General features: G+C 36.9%; 1 protein-coding gene across 2 annotated transcripts; it reads left to right on the top strand.

The window, feature by feature from the left end:
- Nucleotides 1-27,907, top strand: WDR48 (WD repeat domain 48). Of its 2 annotated transcripts, none has more exons than XM_075144254.1 (19): nt 1-116; nt 8,062-8,202; nt 8,536-8,614; nt 8,897-8,979; nt 9,098-9,227; nt 12,517-12,605; nt 13,489-13,590; nt 13,963-14,187; nt 15,588-15,662; nt 16,013-16,115; nt 16,423-16,520; nt 18,343-18,450; nt 18,838-18,934; nt 19,453-19,548; nt 21,726-21,831; nt 23,304-23,391; nt 23,955-24,031; nt 25,077-25,269; nt 25,887-27,907. In XM_075144254.1, the coding sequence occupies exons 1-19, from the start codon at nt 69-71 to the stop codon at nt 25,980-25,982; spliced, it is 2,034 nt and encodes a 677-aa protein (XP_075000355.1). In that variant the 5' UTR covers nt 1-68; the 3' UTR covers nt 25,983-27,907. The 2 variants fall into 2 exon arrangements, with proteins under 2 accessions (XP_075000355.1, XP_075000356.1); XM_075144255.1 differs by lacking the exon at nt 1-116 and adding an exon at nt 6,222-6,272.
- The last annotated feature ends 91 nt before the right edge of the window (nt 27,908-27,998 follow it).

The following is a 27,998-nucleotide window of genomic DNA, read 5'->3' on the forward strand; positions in this document are numbered from 1 at the left end:
GTGAGGGGGCGGGACTTCCGGGCCGACTTGCCCTCCTCGGAAATGACATCAGAGTGTCAACATGCAAGATGGCGGCGCATCATCGGCAGAACACGGCGGGGCGGCGGAAAGTGCAGGTGAGGGCGAGGCAGGGCCCGGGGCGGGCTGCGGGGGAGCACGGCGCGGCGGGGCCCTGGCCCGGCCCGGCCTGGCCCGGCGGGAGGAGGACAGCTTGCGGCGGCGAGGCGGAGCGCGGCCCGGGAGAGGGGCGGTGGCGGGGGTGGGGTCAGCGGGCGGGGGCGGCGGGCAGGTGGCGGGTAGCGGCGGGAGGGCGGCGGGCCAGCGAGGGCCTCTCTCGGGGACGCTGCCCCTCGGGGACGCTGCCGCCCGGCCCTGAGGGGCTGTGGCAGCGGCTGCTCCCAGCTGGGGGGAGGCAGGGATTGGGGGTTTCCATGGCAACGCAGTCGCCTCCTTCCCTTTCCCAACCACACTGAGGTGAAGGGGAGACACCCCCCGCCAACACCCCCCAACGGCGCTCCCCCACTAACGTCCGTGGAGGGGGCGAGTGGCTGCCTATGGCAGCGGGGCCTGGCCGGCCGAGGGGGAAGAGGTGCTGCTCGCTGCCGAACGGGGCCAGGTTCCCCAGCCCGGAGGAGGCAGAGCTGAACCACCCCGCCCGTCTGCCCTTCCCAGCTCCGGTCAGCATTTCTTAAAGAAAGACCGTGGCTTAGGCAGTCTGGTGGGTGTAAACTTTCACATATCACCCGAGAGACGATCGGACCTTGTGGTGTGGGCTCATTTGTAGCTATGAGTACACTGTTGTAGCCTTGGTGGAGACTGGAATTACTGAAATGTGTGTAAAAAGCCAAGACTTTTTAATAGTAAAAGACATGAAAATGGTTTTATTATGGTCCTCAACTTTTTTGTTCGTGTTTGTGATACTACTAGCGCTTTAAACGTTTTTACAGCTTTCACTATGGAAAAGATTTAATGCTTTATCAATGTGCAAAGCTGCTTACTTCTAGTGGCAAGTGCAAGTTTCAGCTGTATCTATCCACTGTGATCAAAAGAAATATTGATTAAGCCTGAAATAACATTAGAATCCTTCCAGAGATGCATTCGGTTTTTCAACACTTCTTTTGTGTTTTATCACACAGTGGAAATGTGCATTTCTTTATAGCCTTTAATGTTTTTCATGGTTAAGGTTAGCTCTCGACCAATACCGTATAAAGAATTCCTTTACCGTTCCAAAAAAACCCTCTGACATTCTTTAAAATACAAAGAGTCCCAAATATAATATCCATTTATTGACTTTGTTGCCTGTGCCATAAACAAGTTTTTGCAGGTTGCTCCCCTAAGGAGGGGGATTTTATGTTAACTAGATATTTCTTTGATGTAGTCTTATTTCTTTATGAAGTATTATTTCCCTGACAGCAACATGCATCAAAGAACATGTTTCCTTTTTTTTACTACTACATTCCTCTTCCAAACATTATTTAGCTCAAAAGCTTGTATTTACAGGTGGTTTTGTGCTAGTTTATAATGTCTTGTTTTCCATTTTCATTGTGTTACATGACTTTTTTCACTTCATGTACTGTTGCACTGATCTCTGTCTCAGCCAATACATTGTAAGTTTAGATCTGCAGAGAACAGCTTTGGTTACAATATAAGCATATGTAAAGCCTTGAGTAAGAAGCTAAGTATTTTCTTGCATTCTTGTTATTTCACCTACTTGGTTAGAGACAGGATTTTGTTCATGTAATGGAATTCTAAATGGCTGTTGTATCCAGCCACTGACAGAAAGTTAAAACCACTAATGGTTTATTTTGCTTCCCTATGGCTGAGCATTTAGGGTACTGCTCATCAAGCTTTTGAGTGAGAGAGGAGGAGAAATTTCTCCCAAACCTATGAGGCTAGGGGAAGAAGCTTTTTAAAAAAATGCCTCTCAGGCATGGAGGAATTTGATTCCTTACATGGCAGGAGGGCTGGTTGAAGTTTATGGAAATTGGAACTATTATTAGCTTGGATGCACCTGTTTTACTGGTAAGCAGAACCATCCAAAATAGCCAGTTTAGGGTGCTTCTGCATATAATTTTATGTTTATAAGGTTTTAATCAGAATAGATGTTTTAGGCTTCAAAATAAATTCCATGCATAAAAAAAGGTAAGAAGTTGAATGATTTAAATGTAAGTCAGGCATTTGAAATGTCCAGCGGCAGGCTATGGGTGTTTCTTAAGCTTAGCTATGCCAGTCTGAAGGCTGCAGTAGTAAGGTTGTCTGATTTGGGAAGGGAATGGGGATGCAGAGGTGTGTCAGACACTGCTGTGTGACGAGAAACAGTTGGCCATATGCTGTAGCTTTCGGATATGTTACTGTGAATTAAATCAAGATGAAGCCACTTTTCAGCAGGTGGCTTAAAGTAGCTGCCCTTGAGGGGTTGCATTGTAACTGCTCTCCCATACTGGCTGCCTGGCCAGAATGAATTCACCCCCACACTCAACACCTATTGACAGAACATGGGAATTTTGCCATAAGTGGTCTGGATCAGCATCTTTATTACGAAACTATTGAATGAACTTTAAGTCTTGTACAGAATAAGAAGATCTTTTTGCTCTGACTTTGTCGTATTTATGCACTAATACTGCATTATGACAGCAAGTAGAAAGTAGTGAAACAAAAAAAAATCTTTAAGAAAATATTTCAGCTACTGATTTTTTTAATAGTACCATTTACTAAAAGCGCACTAGATGTTGTATGCTCTAACTTATTAGATGTTATATATATTATTTTTATATATAATAAATATATACATTATATTTATAAATTATATTTATTTTGTATATAATATTTAAGCAAATGAATAGCCAGTAAGTTGATTCCATTGTAAAAGGATAAAATGAATTTCTTAATGCCTTCCATTATTTTTATTCTAGGGCCTGGAGCACCTGATAAAAATTCAAATATCAATATGTTCTTAATTTAAAAACTTATTTTAAGGGATACATCTGCCCTACCAAGATACTAAGGCAATAGATTTTTTTTTTTTCTTCCTTGGTGGTTGACTGCTGCTTCTCTCATTTTTTGATGCAATTCCTGTCAGATCTCATGGAATCCTTCCAGTGATTTTGAGAAATACCGTTTTTTTAATTGTTCACAATAGTATTTGCGTCTTTGAAATTTTTGCTACTTGCAAATAAGGAATGAGTGCCATCAGAGCTCGGCTGTTCACTGTTTCCTCCACCATGATTGTGTGGTGGTATTTTTAAAAGCAGATTCTACCCATCTATTAAGACAAAATCTATTATAAGACATGTAATGTAACGAGGGTAACAAGATTTCAGATCATCTGATACACTCATCCATGAAGGAAACACATCGTAGATCCTGTAAGAAATTCACTTGGCTTTGTGTGCTGAAGCGTATCTGTTGACAGTAGCTTTACCTTTGGAGCTCTTAGACAGTCATTAAAATGATTAGTCCTGATCCATTTAGGGTACTGAATCCCATAAATTCTTTATAATGAGGGTCCATCACCTTGTAATGTTTGTGCACTGCTGCAGTGAAAGATTCTTATTTGTTATGGGAGTTTATAAAAGCCAGAGCAGTATAAATGTAAAAGGCCTTGGTCATTATTAAAATACTTCATATCCCACAAATCTTGCCCCTCCCAGACCATCACAGCAATAAAACAACTATGATCTATATCATACTCATTATCTTTGTGGCTTGCAACTGATTTTGTGCATCAGCGCAATGAACAAAGCAGAAATGTGCTCTCAGCCTGCCCTGTTTGAAGTGAATGCCATTTGGTGCTTAAAGTGGCAACTTCCTGGTGACCTTCAGAGTCTTTCTATGCAGAATACTGTACCTTATCTGGAGCGATAAAGATGTGTATGCTGCAGGTCAGAGTTGAATTTTACCGAAGCAATTCCTTCTCAGCCAAAAGCTTGTTGCTTTTACATTGTTTAGATATGTGTGTGTACACACATACTTGAATATATACTTTATATTTTTGTATTTGTTTGTACAGTTACTATATTTTCTAATAGTTCTTATAAGTCTATACTCAGTGACCCTCAAATTTAAAAAAACAAATGAACAAAAAAAACACTTTCTGACCTTTTTTCCCAAAAATAAGAATATAATAGAGAACCACATGTGGATTATCAGCAATCTTCCCCTGTTCATCTTAGTGAACTTTTTGGTTTAGTGAACTTACCTGCTGTCCACCACTCTTACACAAGTGTCAGGTCTTTTAAATCAAGTTGCTATTGCTTTTATTGATCCATTTTAAGTTCCCTGTGTTAAGGGAGGCATTTCAACACCCTTTCAACAGATTTTGTGGATCCCTTAATTTGTCCCTCTGTGTTAATATATAATTAATGTATTTGAATACAAGCCTGGATGCTTCTAGTGTTATACCTGTCTTTCTAAAAGGTTCCATGTGGTGTGCAGCAAATGTCTTGTGAGGTTATTTTTAGTTCAGCCACATATTCCGTGTGTCTTGTTCTAGTTTTTTTAATATATAAAGGTCTTTATTTCAGTCTCAATGACTGGTTTGCAAGAGTGGACCATTTAACATTTTTTGGTTTTGGATGAGAAAAGGAATTTATGAAGTATTTCTAATGTAAGCAACTGACAGTTATTAGGATGTCATTAGGCCTCCAATAAGAGTTGGAAGAGTTCATTTTTATGCCATAGTCATCATTTTCAATTCAAATTCTTTTCATTAAAAGTAGGGTTTTTTTGTCCTTTCCTAACTGCTCAAGTAGCAGTATTCATTTGAAATGTTGGTGTGGTATCCAATAAACTTGGTGACCATAAAATCATCTTCTTTCATCTTAATTTTCACCCCTTGTGCTTCTAGTATTAGGGGAAAAAAAAGAATTTTAGGAGCACATGCTTAATTTGGATTAGAATCACCTTTATCATTGAAAAATGGCTGTCACAGTTTCTTCCCATGATATGCAGAAAACAATCATTACCTATTCTTTATACAATAGAGATTTCTTTTCCTTCTTACTTTTATATCTTAAATTTTTAAGATAGTTTATCAGGAAAGGTAAACTGTGGATGGAAAATAAAACTTTGTAGAATTGTAGGTCTGAGGAGAGACAAAAGTAACGTTGAATTCTATGAACAGTAGCAGTTACTGCTGGGTAATTTTGTTAAGTGTCAAGCTTTTTTTGTTGTTTTACCATCTTTTTTTCCTTCAAAGCTGTCATGTATTTACCCCAAAAAATTGGAACAGTAAGAAATAAGATTTTAATCTTTTTTAATTCAGTTGTTACAGCAGAGTTACTTTGTCAGGTTTCTCACAGGAGGAAAGGATGGTGTTCTATTTAATGCTGAACTGGTACTGAGATCTAGCATTCGCTCTTAGATCTACCACAGACTCATTAACCCTGAAACAATATAATTCCTCTCTTTGCCTCAGTTCTCTTAAAATATAAACAATACTTGCCAAGAGACGTTTGACTAAATTCATATGTGGAAGTTATTAAAATGAATAAAGGGCAAATTAAATTTGACCTTCATTTGAATATTTCAGTACTGGTGGTAGTGGGAAATGGTCTTCCCTGGTCATGTCTTTGAACGATGGACAAACAGCTCCCAGTTGAGCCGACAGTGTTTCAAGGTCTTCTAGATGGAAATTTAATAGTTATGCAAATTCCATTACAGAAAGAAGTGAAAATTATTTTACTACATCTAATCTCTATGAGCTTTTTTCACTGCTAGTTTCTGTGTTAAGCATGTTTAGTTCTTTATTTTAGCAAGAAAATATATCCATTGCATTTTAAGAAATTATTAAACGACTTTAGTTCTATCAAGATTAACATAGAAATATGACTCTCAATTTCCACAGTCTATATTACACCTGAAAATATAACAAATATGGGAGGTGACTGACAGAAGAAGAACAAATCCAAAAATTGAGGATTTGTCAAAAAATATCCTGCTAGCAGTTTGGAGAAGCAAGAGCTGAAGGGCCCTGGCTGATCTTGAGTCTGACACTATATTTCAGGAAGAGATTGTTCTCGCTAGTAACTAATATCAAATTTGATCTACTGACCTTTAGGTTTTGAATTCCTTTGTGTCTTATCTGCTCCCACTTAGTATTTTTAACTGAGTATTTTCATTGGCTTTATTCAAAGAGTTTGAAAGAGGTGTGAATTTGATGGCCGTCCCTTTGCCTTGTGTTTTGTATCACGTTAAACCTTGACTTTTTTTACTCAGGTAGTCTGTGCTGTGCAGGTCTTCTAGCAATATAGACATGATACGATCAAGCCCAGGTGAGAAGTTGCACATACATCTTGCTCTCTGCATCACAGAAAAAAAACCTAACCCAAAACAAACAAACAAACAACAACAACAAAAAAAACCACCCAAAAACCAACCCAAAAACAACTTCAAGTGTTTGAAGTGTTTTAACATAACAATGTTATGCGTGGTTGACGGTGTCTTCTCTCGGTAACGTCTCTGAAGCTTGTGTGTAGGCGAAGACTTGAGCATGGATAGCAGGAACATTATGGATGAGTCTGGAATGTGTGTGAGAAGCCCAGAGTGTTGGAAATTAGAACACAATCTGAAATTGGGAGGAAGAGCTGTGATTCTACAAGGACTGTGAGTGGCTAACAAAGACTGTGAGCAAGAAGTGCTTTAAGAGCATGGGGACATAACATAATAAATGTAGTAAATGGGCTTGTGGAATGGTAATGGAGAGTATTAGGGCAGAAGGATTCAGGAGGCTCTTAATTTTGATCCGCTAGTGTTGGTCTATAGAGCTGTTGCAGCTGTTTCTAAATTGGAGAATAAGACTGGATATGTGCATTCCAGAGGCATCCGTTCTCTTACAGTGCTGTACTGGGATGGGATAATTCAGTTGAGTTGTTGCCCACATTCACCAAATGGACCTGTCAGTTCTTGTGGTACAGAATCTGATCTGTAAAATGTTTCTTCAATGATAATGACCACTGAACATTTTGTTTAATTTGTTGGTTTTATTTTGTGTAACTGAGATCTGATCTGGAAAACATTTTCTTTATACTGCTATAATGCAATTACTGGAGTGAAAAATTGCTTTCAGATCTCTAGTCCAAGACTGCTCCTTGAAAGCGTTTTCAAAACACTGGTACTTATGTATCCAAATTATTTCTGCTGTGGGCAGATTGGATTATACCAAGCCTAAAATTTTACCTTGTTTTGATTATGTTTTACAGAATCTGGGAAGAGGCATAACTGGCAGCTTCCCCTCCTTTTCTCTAGGTGTGAGGGCTTTCCTCATAGTAATGCGTAAACCCTGTGAATCAGGAGAGGTGCAGCACAGTGTGAGTGGGGTAGCTCTGAAGAAGCTGCAGTGCCTTATAATTGTGTTAACTGAACAGTAATAATGGAGAGTGCTGTAGCCTTTGCAGTATGTCTCCTTAAATCTCCTTTTAGGGTTTCTGAACAAAACAATGAAATAACCTATACACAAAGTACTGTCAAATACAGAAGGAAAGAAACTATCTGAAATAACAGTGAACATTCGTGCTGCTTCTTATATTAGGAAGTAGGTAGTTTTTTAAAAACTGGTTTCAAAATAAAGCGACACCTGAAATAGCTAGAATTTGTATCTGCAGTCTTGCAATGCTTTGTAATCCTTAGTGACCATATCCTCTCTCTTGTGAGTCTGGGAAATACTCTCATCCCAGCTATAAAAACTATGAAACCTACTTAGGAAGTGAGACGCAAACTCAGTGTGTTGTCTGAGATCACCCAGAATATCTGTGCAGAGCAGGGAATTGAACTAAGGATTCTCTGGGTCTAAGCTTGAGTTGTGATGATTAAATAATCCTTTGGGCTCTGGTTATAGCACTGCTGATATCTTCTCTATGATTCTTCCCCATTTTCGGGGGCGTGGGGGGAGAGAAATGACTGAGGTGGTGTTGGTAACTCTCAAACTGACAGACTTACTGAATGCTTGTAAAGCTCTTAATATTTTCTACCCGAGAACCTCACAAAGATGAAATTAGATGTTAGGGTTTTATGGCCAAGTCAATATCTTAATACCATAATTGGATTTGTGTAAATGTATTTTAGGTCTCCTATGTGATTAGAGATGAAGTGGAGAAGTATAACCGAAATGGGGTAAATGCACTTCAGCTGGATCCAGCATTAAATAGACTCTTCACAGCAGGCCGAGACTCTATTATAAGGATATGGAGTGTGAATCAGCACAAGGTAAGTCATGAGAGGATTCCTACGTCTAAACCTACTTTTTTCCAAGTTATCATGCTAGTAAGCTGCCTACAGGTGTACATCTGATACTGTTTTTTAACAGCTGCCAATTACTATGATAGGAAAATCATTTTGATATTGCTCATACTGTGATATCTGACATAGCTGTATAGTTCTTTCACAAAAAGATTCTGGAATAGTGACTTCAAGCAACTCTGCATTAGGCAACTTTTGACCCATTTGAAGATTGAAGAAAATACCACAACAGGATCTGATAGTTACAATCTTTTCCATTTGTGATGAGCTCTTACAAACTTTTTTTTTCTTAATTTGCAGCAAGACCCTTATATAGCATCTATGGAACATCATACAGATTGGGTAAATGATATTGTGCTCTGCTGCAATGGTAAAACATGTAAGTACTTAAATGTTTGAAAACTAGAGGATTCAGAAATTGTGTATAAAAGTATATTATCTGCTCCTTTAATTATTTTCCATCTTTTCTTAGCATGTAAAATTAATTTGTGATGTATATTGTAAATTTGATAAATAGTGTAAGCAGATGTTTTAATGAAAATTTAAATGTGTATATAAATGATTCTTTTAATCTTTTTGAAAAGCAAATTAGAGTAGTAGAAATATGCTCTAAAGTAATATATAAGCCATTGAAGTTTACTCTTTATTCTTTCCAATTTAGTGATATCTGCTTCTTCAGATACTACTGTTAAAGTGTGGAATGCACATAAGGGGTTTTGCATGTCAACACTAAGGACGCATAAGGTGAAAAATATTATCTGTAAATACTGTATGTTATCACTTACAATCTTTTAAATATTAAGATGTAGACTTCAAATGGGTAGTGTTGTTGATTCATATTGTTATATTTACTTTGTTGTAGGATTACGTGAAAGCCTTAGCCTATGCAAAAGATAAAGAACTGGTAGCATCTGCCGGGCTGGACAGACAGATATTCCTCTGGGATGTAAATACTCTAACAGCACTGACTGCCTCAAATAACACCGTAACAAGTAGGTACCTAGGGAGGGGAGGCAAGTGCATTTTATTGAGTAGCATAATCTGTGAGATGAATTTAAAACTATAGATACTTCTTCTGTGTGTACATAAAAAATGTGCAAGAAATTTTAAGGTGGTTTTAGTATGTAATGAGTCCATTTGTTGCATTATATAACAGCTGAAAATCTAGAGCAGCCAACAGTCATTTAGAATAGACGACCGGTCTCTTTGAACATTTTCTCCTGAAATGTAATATGCTCTATCTCAAACTTGATAGAGCTTTAGCTTGAGAAGCTTTTTGCTCCTCAACTAACCCGTTATAGAAATTTTCCCGTAGGTTTTTTGTGAGTGCATTTTCTGTGTATTATAATTTGGTTGGTTTTTGAATTGGGTCTTTTTTTTTTATATAGGTGCTGCAAAATTGCAGTACAGCTCCTAAAGCAGAACTTGATACATTTATCAAATCTATCTGTCAGAAGAATAAAGTTACTAGATAAATTTAGATTAAAAAACACGTGAAGTAGTACTAAGCACTAATTACATGTAAAAATAGCATACTAGTGAGATCTAACTCACTAGTTAGATATTAGAACGCCAGGGGAAACTATCCGTAGATTCTACGTATCAGGGTTAATCCTTAACGTCATCATCATCTTTTAAGAAGTGGTCTGTCCTGCTTCTCTATCCCAATGAAGACATTACAATAAATCATGAGATCTTACCCCGTAGAGCAATTCCAGCACCACTTTCTTAGAATAGTCAAGATAGAGCTCGTTAAGTTTCTCTTCTGTGAAGCATGACACCCATCTTCAAGTTCAGTTAGATTTAGTTAATTAGTGAATAACGTAAATCTGGGTCATCAGCATCCTGGTTGGTATTGGCTATTTTACAATATATTTTTTGAGAAAGAGGTCTAGTTTGACCACAGTGTGTTTTGCTGCCTTTAGGTAGGTTGGAAAAATAGTGTTCAAAGTGACTGATCTCTTTCATTTTATACTTAGTGTTTGCTACATGTTTAAACAGTAGCAGAGTCTCAGATGTATGCATTGGGAAAGAACATACCATCTTGCTTCACTGCCACACTTTAATTTTCTAAATAAGACTACTTGCTTCCTCATTCGTAGGTTAGGAATGACTCGAGAAAAATCTGCAAAACTAAAATTTGGAATTGGCACAACAGACTTTTAAGAAATTTCAGGAATATGTGATTCTGTAAATAAGAGGCAGACATATAGTTGTTTTGGTGTTTTTTAATTAGTGTTTTGGCTAATTCTGAGAGGTGTGTTAATTTTATGGATTTGGTAGCTTCTAAAACTAAAGGTGCGTCTGGGTTGTTCTGTCTACAGGACTTTTTAATTCAAGAATAGCCTTATGCTGGCATGTCTCTGTAGCCTTCAGAAGAGAGATGGCTTCTAGTGAGCTGTGTTGGACTGCAGAATAGTATTGGGATGGCACATGACTGCACATAACTAAGTAGATTTACCTTATATTTCCCAGAAGTTTTCTTTCACTGAAAGTAGAATTATTTTATCACTAAACTTTGCTGATAACTGTAAGTTATGCTATCTTCTGATTGAACAGGGAGTTTTTGAAGGAAGAATTTATTTGCTGGCTCACAGGAAAACTTGGTTGTGGGGGGGGGGGAAAAAGAATTTCTTGAGCACTGCAACAGTGATACAGAAGCTAAATGATTCAAGTGAATTGCAGTTGGGAGATGGGGCGTACCGAGGAGCTGATGCTTGTTTTGAGCCCAAGATCAAACAGAAGTGGACGCATTGCCTCTAAGATGACAGAAAAAAATTTGCATTTCTCGAGTTAGAACAGTAATGCTTCATAAGGGTGAGAAAAGGGAAACAGGGGAGTTATTTTTCTTTCTTTCTAATGCTCCTAACTAACAGTGTTTGTTGGGAAGAACATTGTATATGTCCTTAAAGAAGCTGGTTTTCCTCAGTCCTTTCAAACAATATTGATTTTTTCAGAGTGCAAATGAAGATTGTTCTTGTGCATTAATTTCCTATCTGATTACAGGGGAGCAATGCACACAAGCCAACATTAAAAGGAAGCCTATTTTTAAAGAGTATCTCAGTCAGCATAGCCTTAATTTAAATTAAGTGGAGAGATTTTGCTTTTGAGAGGTAGTCCCTTCCAGAAGAGGGTGGAGTCGAGCTTTGCTTTTGTTCTGGCATAAGTTTTGCTTCTGTACACTTAAGATTCTCTCTTCCATTCCTGATGTCCAGCTTGTGATAACTCTGTACGTTATCCTTTCACAAATTACGATGGTTGTTGAACAGTGTGCTAACTTTCAAGAGTTTTCAGTTCTGCTTTTTACCTTCAACTATTTTCTGGGGACAGTGGAAGACTATGACTTTATTTTGGCTACAAATAATAGATTTCATTTGAAAGTTTACATTTGGATAGCCATAGCTAGTGGTTAAGAGAACCCTGAAGTAAAGCTGCATAATTCTTCCACTGTGACAAAATGTTTATGATACTGGGTCACAAATACTGTGTTAGAAACTTATTTCCATAATATACATAAATCATTACATAAAGTTTCGCATTTTTGCTGGCAATACAGTTTGTTGCTATTCTCAGCCTTTTTAGCATACTGATCGTATGGTTTTGAGGCTTGATGAAATGCCTAATGGTGCTCTCTGAATAGATGATCTTAATTTGCTGTGTCTGTGCTTTTCCCAGTTGAGGGATTGGTACTTTAATCTGTCCAAAAGTAGATCAGGCTAGAAGGTACAGAATTTCTCAACTCTGATGACAGTTGTGATGCTAAGGAGTTGCCATACGGTTTTCCCAAATGCAAAAGTAGCATCCGTGCTCAAGTAACACATTTCAGCACTGCAGCGTAACTTCAGTAATGCATGTCTGCTGAACGAAGAAAAGAGCCTTTAATATTATAATGTAGAATTTTGCTACTACTTGGCTCGGAAAAAAATCTCTGCGCTTAAATCCAAATGCTGTGTATTGTAAGATCACATGGAAGTATCATTCACTAGTAAAGTAGTTGAGAAGAGCAAGAGTGCACCAGGACTGTAATGACTGTAAGTGTGAGGGGTTACTTTGTTTTTATGTTAGCAGTAGATTAAGAATTGGGATGTGGTTTTCCTAACAATATGCTGTCTACAGTCTGTCTTTTTTTTTTTTAAAGCAACTCTATATATGGGGTAGAGTGGCACTGTTTTCATGGATGCAAGAGTATTAAAATACCCTAAAATACCGTTTTTGAGTGAATAAGTATGTTTTTCAAATGACCGCATTAAAATTGAAAATGTAAATTTTATTTTGAAATAGCTTCTTCCCTGAGTGGGAACAAAGACTCTATCTACAGCCTTGCAATGAATCAAATGGGAACAGTTATTGTGTCAGGGTCCACTGAAAAGGTAAGCAAAAATCTGGTAAGGCTCATTCCACTTCAGTTCAAAGTTTAGTATAAAGAGACAAGTTTATTCATTTCCAATGTCATGTCTGTAGCAGCTTTGGTGTTTTTAATAGTGAGGGTAGACACTATTTTTTAAGGGGGAGTGTAAGTGTAGGACACAATTACCTGCCTCAATCTGAAGATGTGTATATGTCCATACAGCTTTAATACGCAGAAGAGACAATCAGATCATCTTGTGTAACCCTCTCTCTATCAGAAATCATTACATTTCACCACAAGAGCTCTGATTTTGGGGGCAGTTACTCAGATGATTATAAAAACTGAAGCAGTTGCCACAGGTAAGAAAGAAGTGGTGCCAGCAATTTGTAAGACCCCTGCAGGAGGTGGGAAATGAAGTGAGCTAATGAAGTTCAAGTGTTCCTGGGAGATAGCCCATGCTCTTTGTAAAGGAAGATGGAACACCCTAAAGGCCCCTGCGAGTTGTTTTTTTACCTAATCTAATCTAGAGAGAATTTTATTTCCAAGTCAATGTAAAAATGAAAATAGGATAAACCAGTGAAGCATCTGAGAGGATTCTCAGATTTTTTTTACCCATATTGCACTATCCTGTTTCCAGTCACTTCCATTCTTTAATTTCTTAAGAAGACAGGAAAAGCCAGAACAAATGAAATTAAAATCAAGCGAAGAAAATCACAGCTGATTATTAGAGGTACATAAGATCTAGTTATGTCTATCTTGGTCTAACAAAGTATGGTTTTGGTGATGGATGTCTGTGTGTTCAGAATAAGGGTCAGTTTATTCGGAAAGGCTTAATATTCTGTAGAGAAAATGCATTGGTGGGAAGAATGATGTTAATGCCAGTTATCCAATGTCTATTTATGTAGGTTCTAAGGGTGTGGGATCCGAGAACTTGTGCAAAACTAATGAAACTCAAAGGGCACACGGACAATGTAAAAGCTTTGTTGCTGAACAGAGATGGCACCCAGGTATGTGCTTTAACTTGAGACAAACGCATTTTACAGAATGCAGAAATGTCATTAGTCTTTTTCAATATAATTATTTTATGTCATAGATTATAGAAGGTAGATTAACAAGTATTTTACAGATATTTAGTTATTAAGGGAAGGACACTGGTGTGGGTGAAAGTTCTGTTTTATTACAGGTCCATCTAGGTATGGAGGGGGTGGTTTACATAAAAAGTCTGGAAATTGTGACTAGGGTTGTTAAGTGCCAGTCTTCGTTTAGCACTGTCTTAATGGAAAAATATAACCATAAGAATTATGAAAGCTCTTTATGGAAAAAATGATTTTAAAAGACTTAAATACTTGCTTGATTTAAGTATGATGGTTGTTGCTCAGTGTCTTTCAGGCAGCTCTGATGGGACTATCCGCCTGTGGTCCCTTGGGCAGCAGAGATGTATAGCCACATATCGAGTCCATGATGAAGGTGTTTGGGCTCTGCAGGTCAATGAAGCCTTCACTCATGTTTATTCAGGAGGAAGAGATAGGAAGATTTATTGTACAGATTTACGAAATCCTGATATCCGTGTGCTGATCTGTGAAGAAAAGGCACCAGTTCTTAAGGTAATTGAGTTTAATTCAGAGAATCACAGAATGGTTGAGGTTGGAAGTGACCTCTGGAGGTCATCATCATCACCCCCCCCTGCTCAAGAGGAGCTACCTAGAGCTGATTGCCCAGGACCATGTCCAGACGGCTTTTGAATATTTCCAAGGACGGAGACTTCGAAACCTCTCTGGGCAATCTGTGCCAGTGCTCAGTAACCCTCACAGTATAAGAGTGTAATTGTATCGCGTATTGTCTAATGAAATAGTGGCTTGAGGTACAATAGTGGCTTCAGTTTATAAAAGAATGCATATTGGGTAACAAGTGTTTACTACACCACGTCTTCAGTATATTGGCTTTGTCTCCTAAATTACATCTGCAACTTAATTGTCTGAAGAATATAAATGCCTGGCAGCTACCTAAAATATGCAAATTCAAATATTACTGAAATTGAATATGCTTCAAACATGAAAAGTTGTTTTTACCAGACTCTAGTATGGTTTTAAGAAACTAAGCTGGCATTGCCAAGGCTTTAGACAAAAATGGATGTTTCTTAGCAGCAATATATATGCACAGGACTGTTGCATACTCATGGGAACCAGGAGTAAAATTTATTGTGGGTTTTTTGAACACCTAAACCTGATGTTTTCTTAACTGGAGAAAACTGCATGCACAAGTCGGAGAAGAGACTGCTTTTTGGATTTTTTTTACTGTCTATAACTCTAGATAACATGACCTTGGAACATGTAGGTATGTAAGGAATGTGCGATTGAAACAGATACCAGTATATAAGTAAGGCTTTCTTTGTGAGTGAACTCTGGCTTAGTATGTTCAGACAAAATCCTGGATTTATTAATGTAGTTTTGAAAAAGTCAGAATCTGAGAAATTTCAGTTCAAAATGGAAAATGAAAGCTATGGTCAGCTGTACAAAGATCAGAAGGCGTCTTCTAAGATCTTAGCTACAGTGATTCGTAGTCCAAGAAATGTAACAGCAGAGCCAAACGTATAAAGTTCTGCTTTTTAATTAGTACAGAACTTCTTACATTCTCTTTTTAACAATGTGAAGTATTTGAATGCAAAGTAATTCAGAAAATACTGTACTTACCAAACTGTCCATTAGACAAGATTGCATCATGCTAGAAGCAACTTTAAATACTGGGTGTTTAGACACATTGCATTTGCTGTTGTCCATGTCCAGAATTTATTTGTTGAATACTTGAAACAATTTCTCTGGAGTTTCAAAAATTGCAGCTTAGTTATTTTTCATTTAAAATTTGTATTTCTTTAGTAAACTGAAAGTAGTGCTGTTTCTGAGATAACATCCAAGTATGGGAGCAGATCTATACAGAGCAAATATTAATTGAACAAAGGAAAATTAAGTTAAGCGTGCCTGAAAGTATCTGTGGTTTCATTATTTAGATGGAACTTGATAGATCAGCTGATCCTCCTCCAGCACTTTGGGTTGCAACAACTAAATCCTCTGTGAATAAATGGGTAGGTGATATATTTTACACTCTGTGAATGCAATTAAGTAGTCATGGGACTTGCAGGCTTGGTTTGGGAACTGTTGGACTGCTTATTGCAATTTGACTGTGACTTGCTATGATCTGTAAGCTTTCTTTAAAAACATCATAAAATGCTAATATTTAAATTGATCAAAAGACATTAAGCTTTGAATTACTTCCTTTGCTGTCTCTTTATGCTGCTTTTAGAAATAAACTATCTTACTCGGAACTGGACGGTTAACATCTAAATAGCACCATGAATTGGCAGTTGTTACTCACAGATAAAAGCAAAGTTTATAGATTATTATGAATGTGTCATTATTTTATTTCTTTCTTTAGACTTTGAAGGGAATTCATAATTTTAGAGCATCTGGAGATTATGATAATGATTGTACCAATCCTATACCACCCCTGTGTACGCAGCCTGACCAAGTTATAAAAGGTAAACAGCTGTTTTCCAGTCCCTTACAAAATCTGTTATCATTAGCAGAAATGGTAGATCTTTAAGACTGACTCAGGTTTTTAGGTACTTGATACTATGATTTCAACCAAAACAAAACCAATGTGCTTATCATCTATCTACTGTTAATTACAGTTAAAATAGCGTTTGAACCCTCGTGATATCCAAGTCTTAGATAAAATAGTGAAACCAAAGAACAATCACACATGTCATTTTATACAGTTTAATTTAATGTAATATTAGGAAAAAAAAGTCACTTTAGTGACCTTAATTCTTGTTTGTTTGCTAGGGGGTGCTAGTATTATTCAGTGCCACATTCTTAACGACAAGAGACACATATTAACCAAAGACACAAATAATAATGTGGCATACTGGGATGTCTTGAAGGTAAGTACATCATTTCTGATTAAACATCTACTGTTGGATGATTAATTATTTTGTACCTTTTCATATATTTTTTTAGTGCATGAGATTCCTATGGTAGAAAGTAAGTCATCTTTCTGTCTGAAGACATAATGCAAAGATTGCTTTTTGAAAGGGGAGGGGGCATTTCTGAGCTTTTCTGCGTCTGCCTGACGTGAAGCTGGGTATTGACATCTTCATTCACCTGAAATTCAGACCCTTGAATTCTCTCCTGAAAACAGTAATGTTTGTTTTGGTTGGGTTTTGTTTCAAAGAGGGCTCATAGAGGCCCAATGCAGTATGGAATAGCATAAGAAAGCTTAGCCTGCAAAAGGGAAACCTGTGCTTCAGGTCCTGCTACAAACCCACAGATCCCAAGTGGGTGTGCTGACTGGTAGTCTGTGGAGTAGTCTGAGAGCGTGAACGTACTGCTTCCCCTGTTAGCTGGCAAGATAGCAGGCAGAAAGGCAGGACTGGAAGGAAAATTAGCAGAAGGAAGCATGGCCTAGTGTTACTGGCTCCTGTGAGAAGAGAGAGACCTGGTGTGGCATTTCTTTATCTTGTTTTACCCAATGACTGGTCAAAGGAGAGGGAAGAGAGTGCAGAGAGAAAGGACTGGAATCCCAGATCAGTGAGATGGTCAGCAATATCTTCTGTTGCAAAATCCTGTTTGAAATTCTAAATCTTTTTTTTATCTTGAATTATGCAGTGCTCCAGCCAAGATTCGTTAATGAAGTAAAGCATGCCCAGCTAACTTGCTCAGTTGCTGACTGAAGTGAGAAAGAAGGGAATTAAGTTGGAGAATGTAGATTTGTACTAAAAATTATCTAGATGACTTTTGTGGAAAAGTGAATAGCTTTTCTTTCTTTCCATTTATAGTTGGTATATATTGAAATACAGTGTTAGATCACAGGACCAAAGTCAAATGGAACTGTTAATTTGTACTTTCGTTCAATTCTTTTTCTCTTTTGTAAGGGCTTCAGAAGCATCTCTTAGATATGTTTAAATACATATTCACTTTAGAGATGGGGTTATTCGCCAGGTCAAAGTGTCATCTTATGTATAGGATCACTGCGCTCTAAAGCTGAGACTCTTTATTGAGGATGCTGGAAGAAAAGAGGGAAGTTTTCTTATCTGTAGCTACACCCTTCAATCTTTGCTTCCTGTAACTTTTCCTGGATTTTGAGGAAATAAGTCTTTGCAAGGTTACAATCCTTAGAGTTCGCTTAAAGCATGTGTTTCAGGATGACTCTGCAAGTGGATTACAAGAATTTGGATATTAACAGATTTGCTTGAGGAACTTTAAAAAAAAAAGTATAAAATAAAACAAAAAAAGAATCTGCACGTAAATTCACTCACTGCTGTTCCCATTACAGTAGTTGAGCTGAATTTGTTTCTAGATTTGCAAAGAATATTGGTGTTTGATGGACAGTTGTACTGAAATATTGATACTGATGGGGAGAAGAATGACAGAGGATGCTATAAGACAGCTACCTGCTCAGTGATAGGGAAAGTGTTTTTTATTAATGTGAGGTAATAATTCTATACCTCTCCACAGGCTTGATGCCACTACCTCAGAAATAAATAATAAATAAAAAATAAAAATTACTTACCACGTAAACTATTGTTCAATTTTTTGAGAAAAATTTGAACCTTTAACTTGTGTGTTTCTGGACGACAGTACTCATGGAGAAATCATACGTCCTAATCATTCCAAGTGTAAATGAAAGTCAAGTAAAAGATTTGAGGTGCTGATATGACTCAATACTCAGAATTTAAAAACTTCTGTATTTCTTTTCGTGTACAGGCATGTAAAGTTGAAGACCTTGGGAAAGTAGATTTTGAAGAAGAAATTAAGAAGAGATTTAAAATGGTGTATGTGCCAAACTGGTTCTCAGTAGACTTGAAAACTGGGGTGAGATACAACTCCTAAATCTGTTGTTCTAATGTCATATTTCATATATTTTCATATACTGTTTGTTCACAAAGGTTTTGGTATAAGTTTTGAAGAACGATTATCATTTATCTGATGGGTTAGATTTATTTTGAAGCAAAACAGCAAATTTTACCTCAGTTCTTAATAATCTGAATAACATTTTTTTTTTTTCCTCATGGTATGGTCAGTTTAAATCCACCGATACTAATTACGAATTAATACATTTTGGTAAACAAACTGTGCTAGCATGCATTTAGAAATTCTTTGGTTTGTATTTGCAGCTAAGTATAAACAAAATAAATTTATAGACTTGCTTAATACAAAACAACTATTGCATTCCTCTTCCTGGTGGTCTTTTTCCCACAGATGTTGACAATTACTCTGGATGAAAGTGACTGCTTTGCAGCGTGGGTTTCAGCAAAGGATGCTGGATTTAGCAGTCCAGATGGTTCTGATCCAAAATGTAAGTTTTAACTAATGTTAGTGTTTATTGAGAGAAAAAAACAGACTAAATTCCAGTATTTATGTTTCAACGTATTCCAGTGCCACATATGTCAGTAGCTGGTTGGATTTTAGAGCTTATTTTCTTGAGATGAAATTCTGCAGAGAATTCTCTAATGGGAATGTTTGCTTTTTTCTGAAACATTTCAGTCATGTTCAGGTTTTCTATTTAACTTGGTTTTAAACCTCCAAGAAGCAAAAAGGAAAAAGTAATAGACCTGGAACTATCACCTAATCTAGAGAATGTTATGGCATGTGAGTGATCCAACTGTAGTGATTCTAAAATCAGCTTTTTCTGAAAGACTGTAACGTATAGCTCTGAGATTGTGATAAGCAGATTTCTGTGCCCATAAATAGTTTGTTTTGGGAACAGAACTACTCTAACTTTTGGGAAAGTTTTCAGCTGTGGATCAAATGTAGAATATTATAATACCAACGTTTTGTATGTAACTGAAGTTCTACCTCGCTATGTCTTTACAGTAAACCTTGGAGGGCTTCTGCTACAAGCACTTCTGGAGTATTGGCCTAGAACACATATCAATCCAATGGATGAAGAAGAAAACGAAATAAATCATGGTTAGTATTTTAATATTTTCCTTTTTTGGATTTGTTCATACATTCTGTTTGTTTATATTTCTGTTTCTTTAGCAGGTATAACTTGACTTGCTGTCTTATACCTGACATAGACTAATGTTTTTTAATGCTTTTAAATTTGCTTTACACCAAAATTTGCTGAGTAGCTTTCTTCTTCTGAAAGTATCAGCAAAAATCTCAAGAACTCTAGTCCATAAAAAAGTAGATGAATAGAAGATTCTGAAGTTACAGAAACATGATGCCTTGATGAAGAACAATTACTGGCAAAACTAAGGCTTGACTGGGAAAAGAAACAGCCTAGATAATGACAGCAAAAAGCAATAGTTCAGTTATTCAACATTAGCCAGTATTCTCTTGACATAATTCCAATTTGTTTCTAGGTATTATGAACAATATAAAATAAAAGAAAGATTTATTGGAAAAAAATATATTCAATGGCTATTAGAATATTACATGGGGTAGGTCTATACAAAACCATCTTAGAGTGGTGTTTTAAGGTAATAATGCTAAGTCTAATCAGGCGTGAGATAAAAAGCACAGCTATGCAAAATGTAAGATAGCGGCTGAATTTGGCAGAATAAAAGAGACTGTATAACTCCTAAATTTGTGGATTATTTTGAAACTAATTCAACCCAGATCAGAGTTGACTGAAAAGTCTTATCTTTGCTGATTAAGAAATTACTTTCTACAGGTAATGCAATTAAGAAAACCAAGTTCAGCAATATCTTGCCATTTTGTGACAAAGATTGTGCCAAGAGTTAGCTACTTTCTTCTTTCAAAAATGACCTCCATGGAGGGTTACAGCACTTGGCAGGCTTTTCTGGATAAAGTTGCTGATTCTCATACTTTTTGTGTACTGGCAGTCTGCAGCTTGAGAGCCAGAGAGTATATGAGAAGTATATCTTGGGCTTTTGTATTGTTGGAAACTGATGCTGCACTACTTATTTCTGTGAATAGTTGTGAATTAGTGGAATGTTTAGAATATTCACTACAGAATCAGTCCTCATTTTCCCTTTCAAAAGTAACAGTTAAGAAACTGACATTGAACAATGACTTAAGAAGATAAAGTGTACCTGTTGGACACTGGAATTTGTGTAAAGAGGCAAGAACTTAAATATACATACATATGTGCAATATTGTTCCTCTCAATTGTTAACAAAAGTGTTATGAAGAAATCTTTCAAACTGTAGGATTTTTCACTTGCTCTAACTTCAGTATCATATTCATCCTTTCTAACAGAGAACAGATTTTTTTTGTTTGTTTCTTTGCTTGATACAATTTTTGACCGTTCTTTCACTACATGTGTTGCTGGTCAGAAAGCTAAGGAATTATTCATCTCATCAGACTATCCCGTTTAAATTTCTTATGTTGTTTGAATTCAACATCATGTTCAAATACAGTAATTACATGCTGCAGTGTAATCGAGATGATCTTTCTCAAGTGAAAGGAAGGCATCTAAATAAATATGTAATAAATATATATATAAAAATCTCTGTTTCAAGATACTTGACTGACTAGAAGCTGCACTGTTCAAGAGGTGCATAATGCTGATTTTTTCTTTAATTTTATCCTATCCATCTGATGTGGAATCAGGTTCTTCAGTGTTTGAAGACCGCAGTGCTATAACTAGCTAAAAATAAATTGTATTTAGAATGCAGTAACTTCAAGGAAATGTGAGTCCGAGCTGTACGAGTACACTACTTTGACATCTGGCAAATCCACGTAGAAGAGCAAAGCTAACATCCGTCAGAGTTCTGTACTGTCAGTGTAGTGGGGGAAAATAGTCTTGTCTCAGTGGAATCTCTTTAGTTGATTTCTCATATTAGTATTGTTCAGTTTGACAAATCCTCAGAATTCTGTTAAGGAACTGGAAAAAACTAGTAATCAGGTTTTGGCTCATGAGCTCTATTTCCCTTTTCTCAAAGGCTTTTGAAATAGGCCTTCCACAAACCTGTATTGATCTAGTTACTCTCTGGTGTTCCTTTTTATATACTTGCTGTGTGTTGGAAATGGGGATTTTCTTGGTTTTTATGAAGCTTATGATTTTATTAATTTATGAAATACATTAGCTGTAGGTGGAGAAGACACTCTTTGGTCTATGTATACCCAATTTTAAGGCCTAGTGCAGTCTCACTGTTGTGTATATTTTTTTCCAACAGTGAATGGTGAGCAGGAGAACAGAGTCCAGAAAGGAAATGGATACTTCCAAGTGCCACCACACACACCAGTTATTTTTGGTGAGGCTGGAGGACGTACTTTGTTCAGGTATAAAAACTCAAGAGTGTAAATTCAGTGGCTAAACAATCACGTCCTTTGTGCAAACAGAAATGTTATCAGAATGTAATACTTGCATCCGTTCTGTACTGTACATTCAAGACATGCCCTTGGCAGGCAAAATAAGCAGCTGTTAATGATAATTTTGCATTGTCCAACTGAGTATGTGAGTTTGAACATCAAGGTGTGAGGTTTTACAACAGTAAGAGTTGTATATTGTTCCTAGTTGTATGTCATAGCTTTGAGATCTTTTTGGGTGCCCTCTTCCTGCAAACTGATTAACTGAACTTTGTTTTAGAATGAAATGGTGCTACTTTATAGGTTCCTGTAGAACTTCTCTTACGGGTCTGTTGTGCTGGTCTTTGAGCATTAATGACCCAGATGGGAGATCCTACTCACTAGAGAGTTGGTTTCTGCTCCCAAAATTATAGTTGATGACCCATTAGAAGGTCCTAAGCTCTAGCAGGTAGGAGCACAGGTTCTGTATTGTAATGTGTATATACCGATTACCCTTCTATTTCTTTTCATTCTATATTGAAAAGCCTAACTGTGATGTATGATATGTCAGAGACAGTTTAATAGTGCTGCAAAACAAATGCCAAGCTTTCAAATACCATGAAGCATTTAATATTTACTGACATAGTGGATTTTAAATTTGAGGGGTGGGGGATGTTTGATTTGTTGTTTTTGTTTCCCAGGCTGAATAGGCCCCAAAACTATGTAACTTTCAGTCCATCAATTGGTCAGTAAAACTGCATAACCTTTTTCAGCTTTCAAAACTGTTTTGTTTTTTTTTTTCTGCAGTATCAATGTATTTACATTGTAGCTGGGGCTTAATATTTGCATTCATTCTGTAGTGGTGGATCTTATGACTTACACAGCTTGTTCTAAAGAGAGCACTGAAAAGACACCAGTGGAAGGAGCAAGCCATGTTTACTGGCCCTAAAAGGTGGCTTGCAGGAGACTCTGACAAAATACTTAATTGGAATGTATAAAATTATATGTGGCTTTGTTTCACCGTTGTATGTCCGCATTTCTTAAAATTGGTTTTATTCTTTCCATTTGGAGAGGACTTAGCAGACACTTTACATGCAAAGCTCATTTTTCCCAAGCAGAAAAGAATTGCTTTATGCCAGGTGCCTCTCCCCTTCTCCTGACAGTTTTGTACTTCAACTCACAAACGTACGCAATCCACGAGCAAAGTAGTCCTATAGTCTCCTGAGATACTTGTCCCTGTTTCTGCTCTAGGGATCTGTCGTCTTCTTCCTGCAGTTACTTTTTCTGGTCTTTACAGAAAATACGTGATCACTTCCCCAATAAGTTTGATGATGTGAAGGGCCAGCTACCCAAGTTCGAGCTCCCTGCCCATCGAAAGGGCAGGTCCTCTCCTGAAAGGAGCACATTATGTAATGCACATTACAATAATTGTTTTCATTCACAAAGGTTATTTCTGTATGTCTTAGGTTATTATGTCGGGATTCAGGCGGTGAAACTGAATCTATGCTTCTTAATGAAACTGTGCCACAATGGGTAATTGACATCACTGTGGATGTAAGTAACATGTGTGTGGATTTTGCTTTTTTGTTGTTTTTTTTTCTAAGGTGAACTACAATTTTTTTTTTTTTAACTGTACAGGATCTGAAATGACATTTTAAATTTTTACTCTGTTTGTATTTAAAATAAGTGATCTCAAGGTCTGTATTCAAGACCCTTTGAGATTCATTATTTTTTGATTTGTCCAGATAAGGTATTTTTGCTCACTTTCTTTTGACAGAAAGTCTTAGAAAAAGTGCATAACTGGTATCCTTTTCAAGTGTGGAGCTCGGGAACAGAGAATACTCTTCATATTGCTGCAGTCTTTTGATACTGTCTAATTTCCTTTGAAATAAATGATAATTTATATTCAAAAGCTAGATGATAGGTGCATCATCTAAATTGAAGCATCTCAGGAGTATGAGTAATTTGGAAGTTGGCTGTGGTGGTTATATTGATTAAGGATCTCTCTTGGTTTTTGATAATTAGGAGCTGAATATACTTCACATACCAGCTGGTGGAAATAGGAGCTGATAACAGTTCATCCTAAATTAACACTTTTCAAATTTGTTTCCTTCTAGAAAAATATGCCCAAATTCAATAAGATTCCCTTCTACCTCCAACCTCATTCATCATCAGGGGCAAAAACTCTAAAAAAGTAAGTAATGCGTTTTTGACTCTCAAAACTGCAGGAAGAGAATTGCAAGCTCAAAAAAAAAAAAAAACAACCAAAACGGTTTACCAGAGAATCGTATTGTGCTTGGTGAATTTGTAGAAGTTTCTAGTCATTTAAGCAGCATTGCTCTGAAGCATTGCATTACATCAGAATATTTGAAAGAACTGTAGCTTTCTTTTGGGTTCAGTGGGCAATTGCTTAAGTTTATGTTAAGAAATGTCCAAGAACTATCTACAGAAATTAGACTTTCTGTCTTTTGTGGTATTTAATCAGAAACAGAGATAGATTGTTACACTGTTCAGAACCACAGTTTTATATTATGTTTCCTATTGCTAGCAGTGAAGAAGAATAGCTTTTTAAAAGGAAGAGGTACAAAACCTGACAGTAGGGAATGCCGGATAGTCCGCCTGTCACACTAGCTGTAACTGGGACCTATATAGGTTAGACATCAATGCAGGTCCTCAGATACGAAGTCAATGTCATAGACAGTATGCCTACCATTTATATGCAACAATTTTCGGTATCTTCCACGAATGCCTAGTTCCTCTTTAAGTTTTACTGAATTCTTCACATCAGAGACGATTTGTGAAATCATAGGCTTTTTGTGTACGTTGTGGAAAAACTGCTGCTGCTTACTACTTTAGAATGCCCTTCTGTTCATGTAGTAGGGTGAACAGCATATTCTGTCTTACCTCTTATTATTCCATACCCCGTGTCCTTCTCTTACTAATCCCTTTTCTATTGAAAGAATGAAGGTGGTATACAATACTCTTCATCTAGGGTTTGATTTAATTTGGTCTTTTGAATATCTTACCACTTCTCTGAGTCTCTTTTGCTGGGTGAATCTTTGGATAAATGGCTGTATTGATCATGGTATTCTGGATGATCCTGATAATTTACTGTTAAATTTGTAATATAAAGAGCTTTTCTGTGTACTTGTGTAGTTTACTACAGATTAAGGTATTGTGAAGATAAGAAATACAGTTTCTCAAGTTTTTTCCTGCCAAACTTTGCTTACCTTATATAGAGACCGACTGTCAGCAAGTGATATGCTTCAGGTGAGAAAAGTGATGGAACACGTGTACGAGAAAATCATAAACTTGGATAATGAGTCTCAGACAACTAGCTCTTCCAATAATGAAAAAGCAGGAGAACAAGAAAAAGAGGAGGACATTGCTGTGCTAGCAGAGGAGAAGATTGAACTTCTGTGCCAGGACCAGGTAAGTTACTTGGGCGTTTTAGCCTGTGAACAAAACCAATGTCTACCGGTGAATCAGTTGTGAATTTCTGAATACTGAGCTTGAAATATGCTATAGATTATCTGTTACCTTTAAAACCAAGTAAATGTTTTGACATCGTGTTAACTTAGTGCTCGCACAAGTTCAGACAGCTGCAGGTAGCCGGATCGAAGAATTTATATCGTATGCCTGTTTAATTTGGTCTGACTAGTAGCCGTTATAGGATTAGTTACTCATACTGAAGAAATGGACTTAATACAATTCCATGGAGTTTTATTTCTAGCATTTTTGGAATGTTTTGAATTCTACATTTCTAGCAGAGTTTAAAATTTGTCCAAAATCATGAATTGTCTAGTGGTAAGTGCATGAAGATTAAATATTGAGGAGGTGGTTGTAATCTGAAGTTATATGTTACATGGCTAAAATATTTCAGTAAGGCGTCAGGTTTACTTGCTACTTGAAAAATCTGAGCCTTTGCATGATTCATCTTTGATGCCAGTTTGTGCATAGGATTATTTTGCCCAACCAGAGTGTTTTATCTTTGAATTTCTGATAATCTAGCAGATTTGTAGAATAAAAGATGAATTTTTACTGTTTAGGTTTTGGATCCGAATATGGACCTTCGAACTGTAAAGCACTTCATTTGGAAGAGTGGTGGTGATCTGACGCTTCATTATCGCCAGAAATCAACGTGAAGGGAGTGGTGGACCCAAATGGTTACTTATTTACTTGACCATACTGTACTGGTTCCAAGAGTAGTACTATAGAAGCCCACTGAACCCCTAAGGTAGATGAGACTTCTAATGACTCAGTATGGACGGAAAGTATACATTTAATTGAAGTGACTAATAGATCTGTAACATAGAGGAAAAAAATCTATATGACTTAAACTAAAGTCTGTCCTAGTCTCAGCCAATGAGATGGGAAGTCCCTGAGTGGTTCGTGTTGTGTGAGGTGTACAGAGAACGGATGATAATCCAGTGCAGACTTGCTTCCTCCTTTTTGCTTTTGTTTTTCCAGAACATAATATCCTCATCTGCTCATGCTTGATATGAAACCGTTTTGGCCATATTAGTCGCTGTGTTCACAATATAATTCAGAACTGCACACAAAGTATTTTTAGTACATTCCATTCATAAAGTTCCTACAATGATTTCTCACAGGTTACTCAAACATTTCTACCACTTAAAGAAATTTGGAAAAGAAAACCAACAGGAAATAGGTATTGCATACTTGAAAGAATCGGCCCATTGAATTGCAAATGAAAGGTTAACATTAGAATTGTTTTAATACTGCAACGCAATTGTTGCTTTAGAGAGCTGTTGACGTGCAGAATAAGAACACTAGATAAATATTGTGGCAGGGTCGGTCCAATGGTGCTGTGCATCATAATAGAGTGAACATGCTTTGCAGCAACTTAAAGAGAGGGGTTTTTTTTAAATATATATAACTACTTCCTGCACTGTGTCCTAGGTGTTCTAAAGACACACTAGTCTAATTTTTGGTAACTGTGCTCCAAAACTATGTGACATTTTGTTAAAACTTCAGACCATTCTGAAAATAACTTCGTATGTTTAATGTTAAACTTTAGAAACTTCTCAGCAGATTTCATATTCATGATATAAAAATACTTACTCTTCTTTTCTGAAGTTTTATATGCAGTTGTTCTTTTGTTATAGATGTATGCGGATCTTCTTTTCACTGTTATTTCTAAAGATATGTGACTGTCATAGACTCATAGTAGTCTTTTATAGAGTTTAACTTATTGGGGGGAGGGGGTAAAGGCATTTCAACTTTCCGTGAGAAAATGTGGGGCTGTCCCAGAAAACCATTTGTAGCCAGAACAAATTACAAATCCTCGTAAAGAAATTGTGTAAAAATGACTCTTGTCTGAAGCAGAAGCACAAGTGCCTTCAAAGGGCAGTATATTAGTCGAGTTTCTTCAGGAGACATACGCTCTTGCCCTTCCTGTATCTTGCTATCAAGATTTAGGTTGAGGCCTAAAGAAAGTCCCAATAAATTATATTACTGGGATTGTATTGGTCAAACAAGAAGTAAAATATTTTTCATCGTATTTTATTTGAAAAAATAGTCAAATCATTACCTTCTGCACTCTTAACCTAGCTACACAAACTCATTGCTTACACAAAAAATATGGTTCAGAACTAAGCTAGCATGTCTTTTTCCCTGTCTTTTGAGAGTCAGTTTCAGGTTTTGAATCCCCATTTCTGTGTATGCTCAGTTTGACACAATTGTGCTATAACTGCACATTTTTAGTGATATTTGTGAATTAAATGGCTAAGCAGAACTGTAACTTTTATTGATAAACTGTTCTGACTTGTATTTATTAATAGCAAGGGTGTACGCTTGTTCCAATAGGCACTGTTTGGGTTTGGGGTTTTTTTTTTTTTTCTGGTTGTCTTGCTGTCCCGTTGTATACATTGGAATTGCTCCCAGTAATTTTGTTTGAAATCAGCCAAGGTTGTAATTTTTCTTCTTTTTTTCTTTCTAACCATCCCAAAACACAGTTTCAGGAAAGACTGACAGAAGAGTCTGCAATGCCAGAAGGGTAAATGATGTTTCACAGTTGTATAGAATAAAAGGCTTTAGTTAAAATATTTTCCAGTTGTTTTGTGTATTGGATCAATTATGCAATTTTAGAGCTTGGACCATTGCCACTTAATGGTTGTATTACAAAGGACTTCAAAGTC

Source organism: Calonectris borealis, chromosome 2, assembly GCF_964195595.1.
Source record: "Calonectris borealis chromosome 2, bCalBor7.hap1.2, whole genome shotgun sequence".
NCBI lineage: Eukaryota > Metazoa > Chordata > Aves > Procellariiformes > Procellariidae > Calonectris > Calonectris borealis.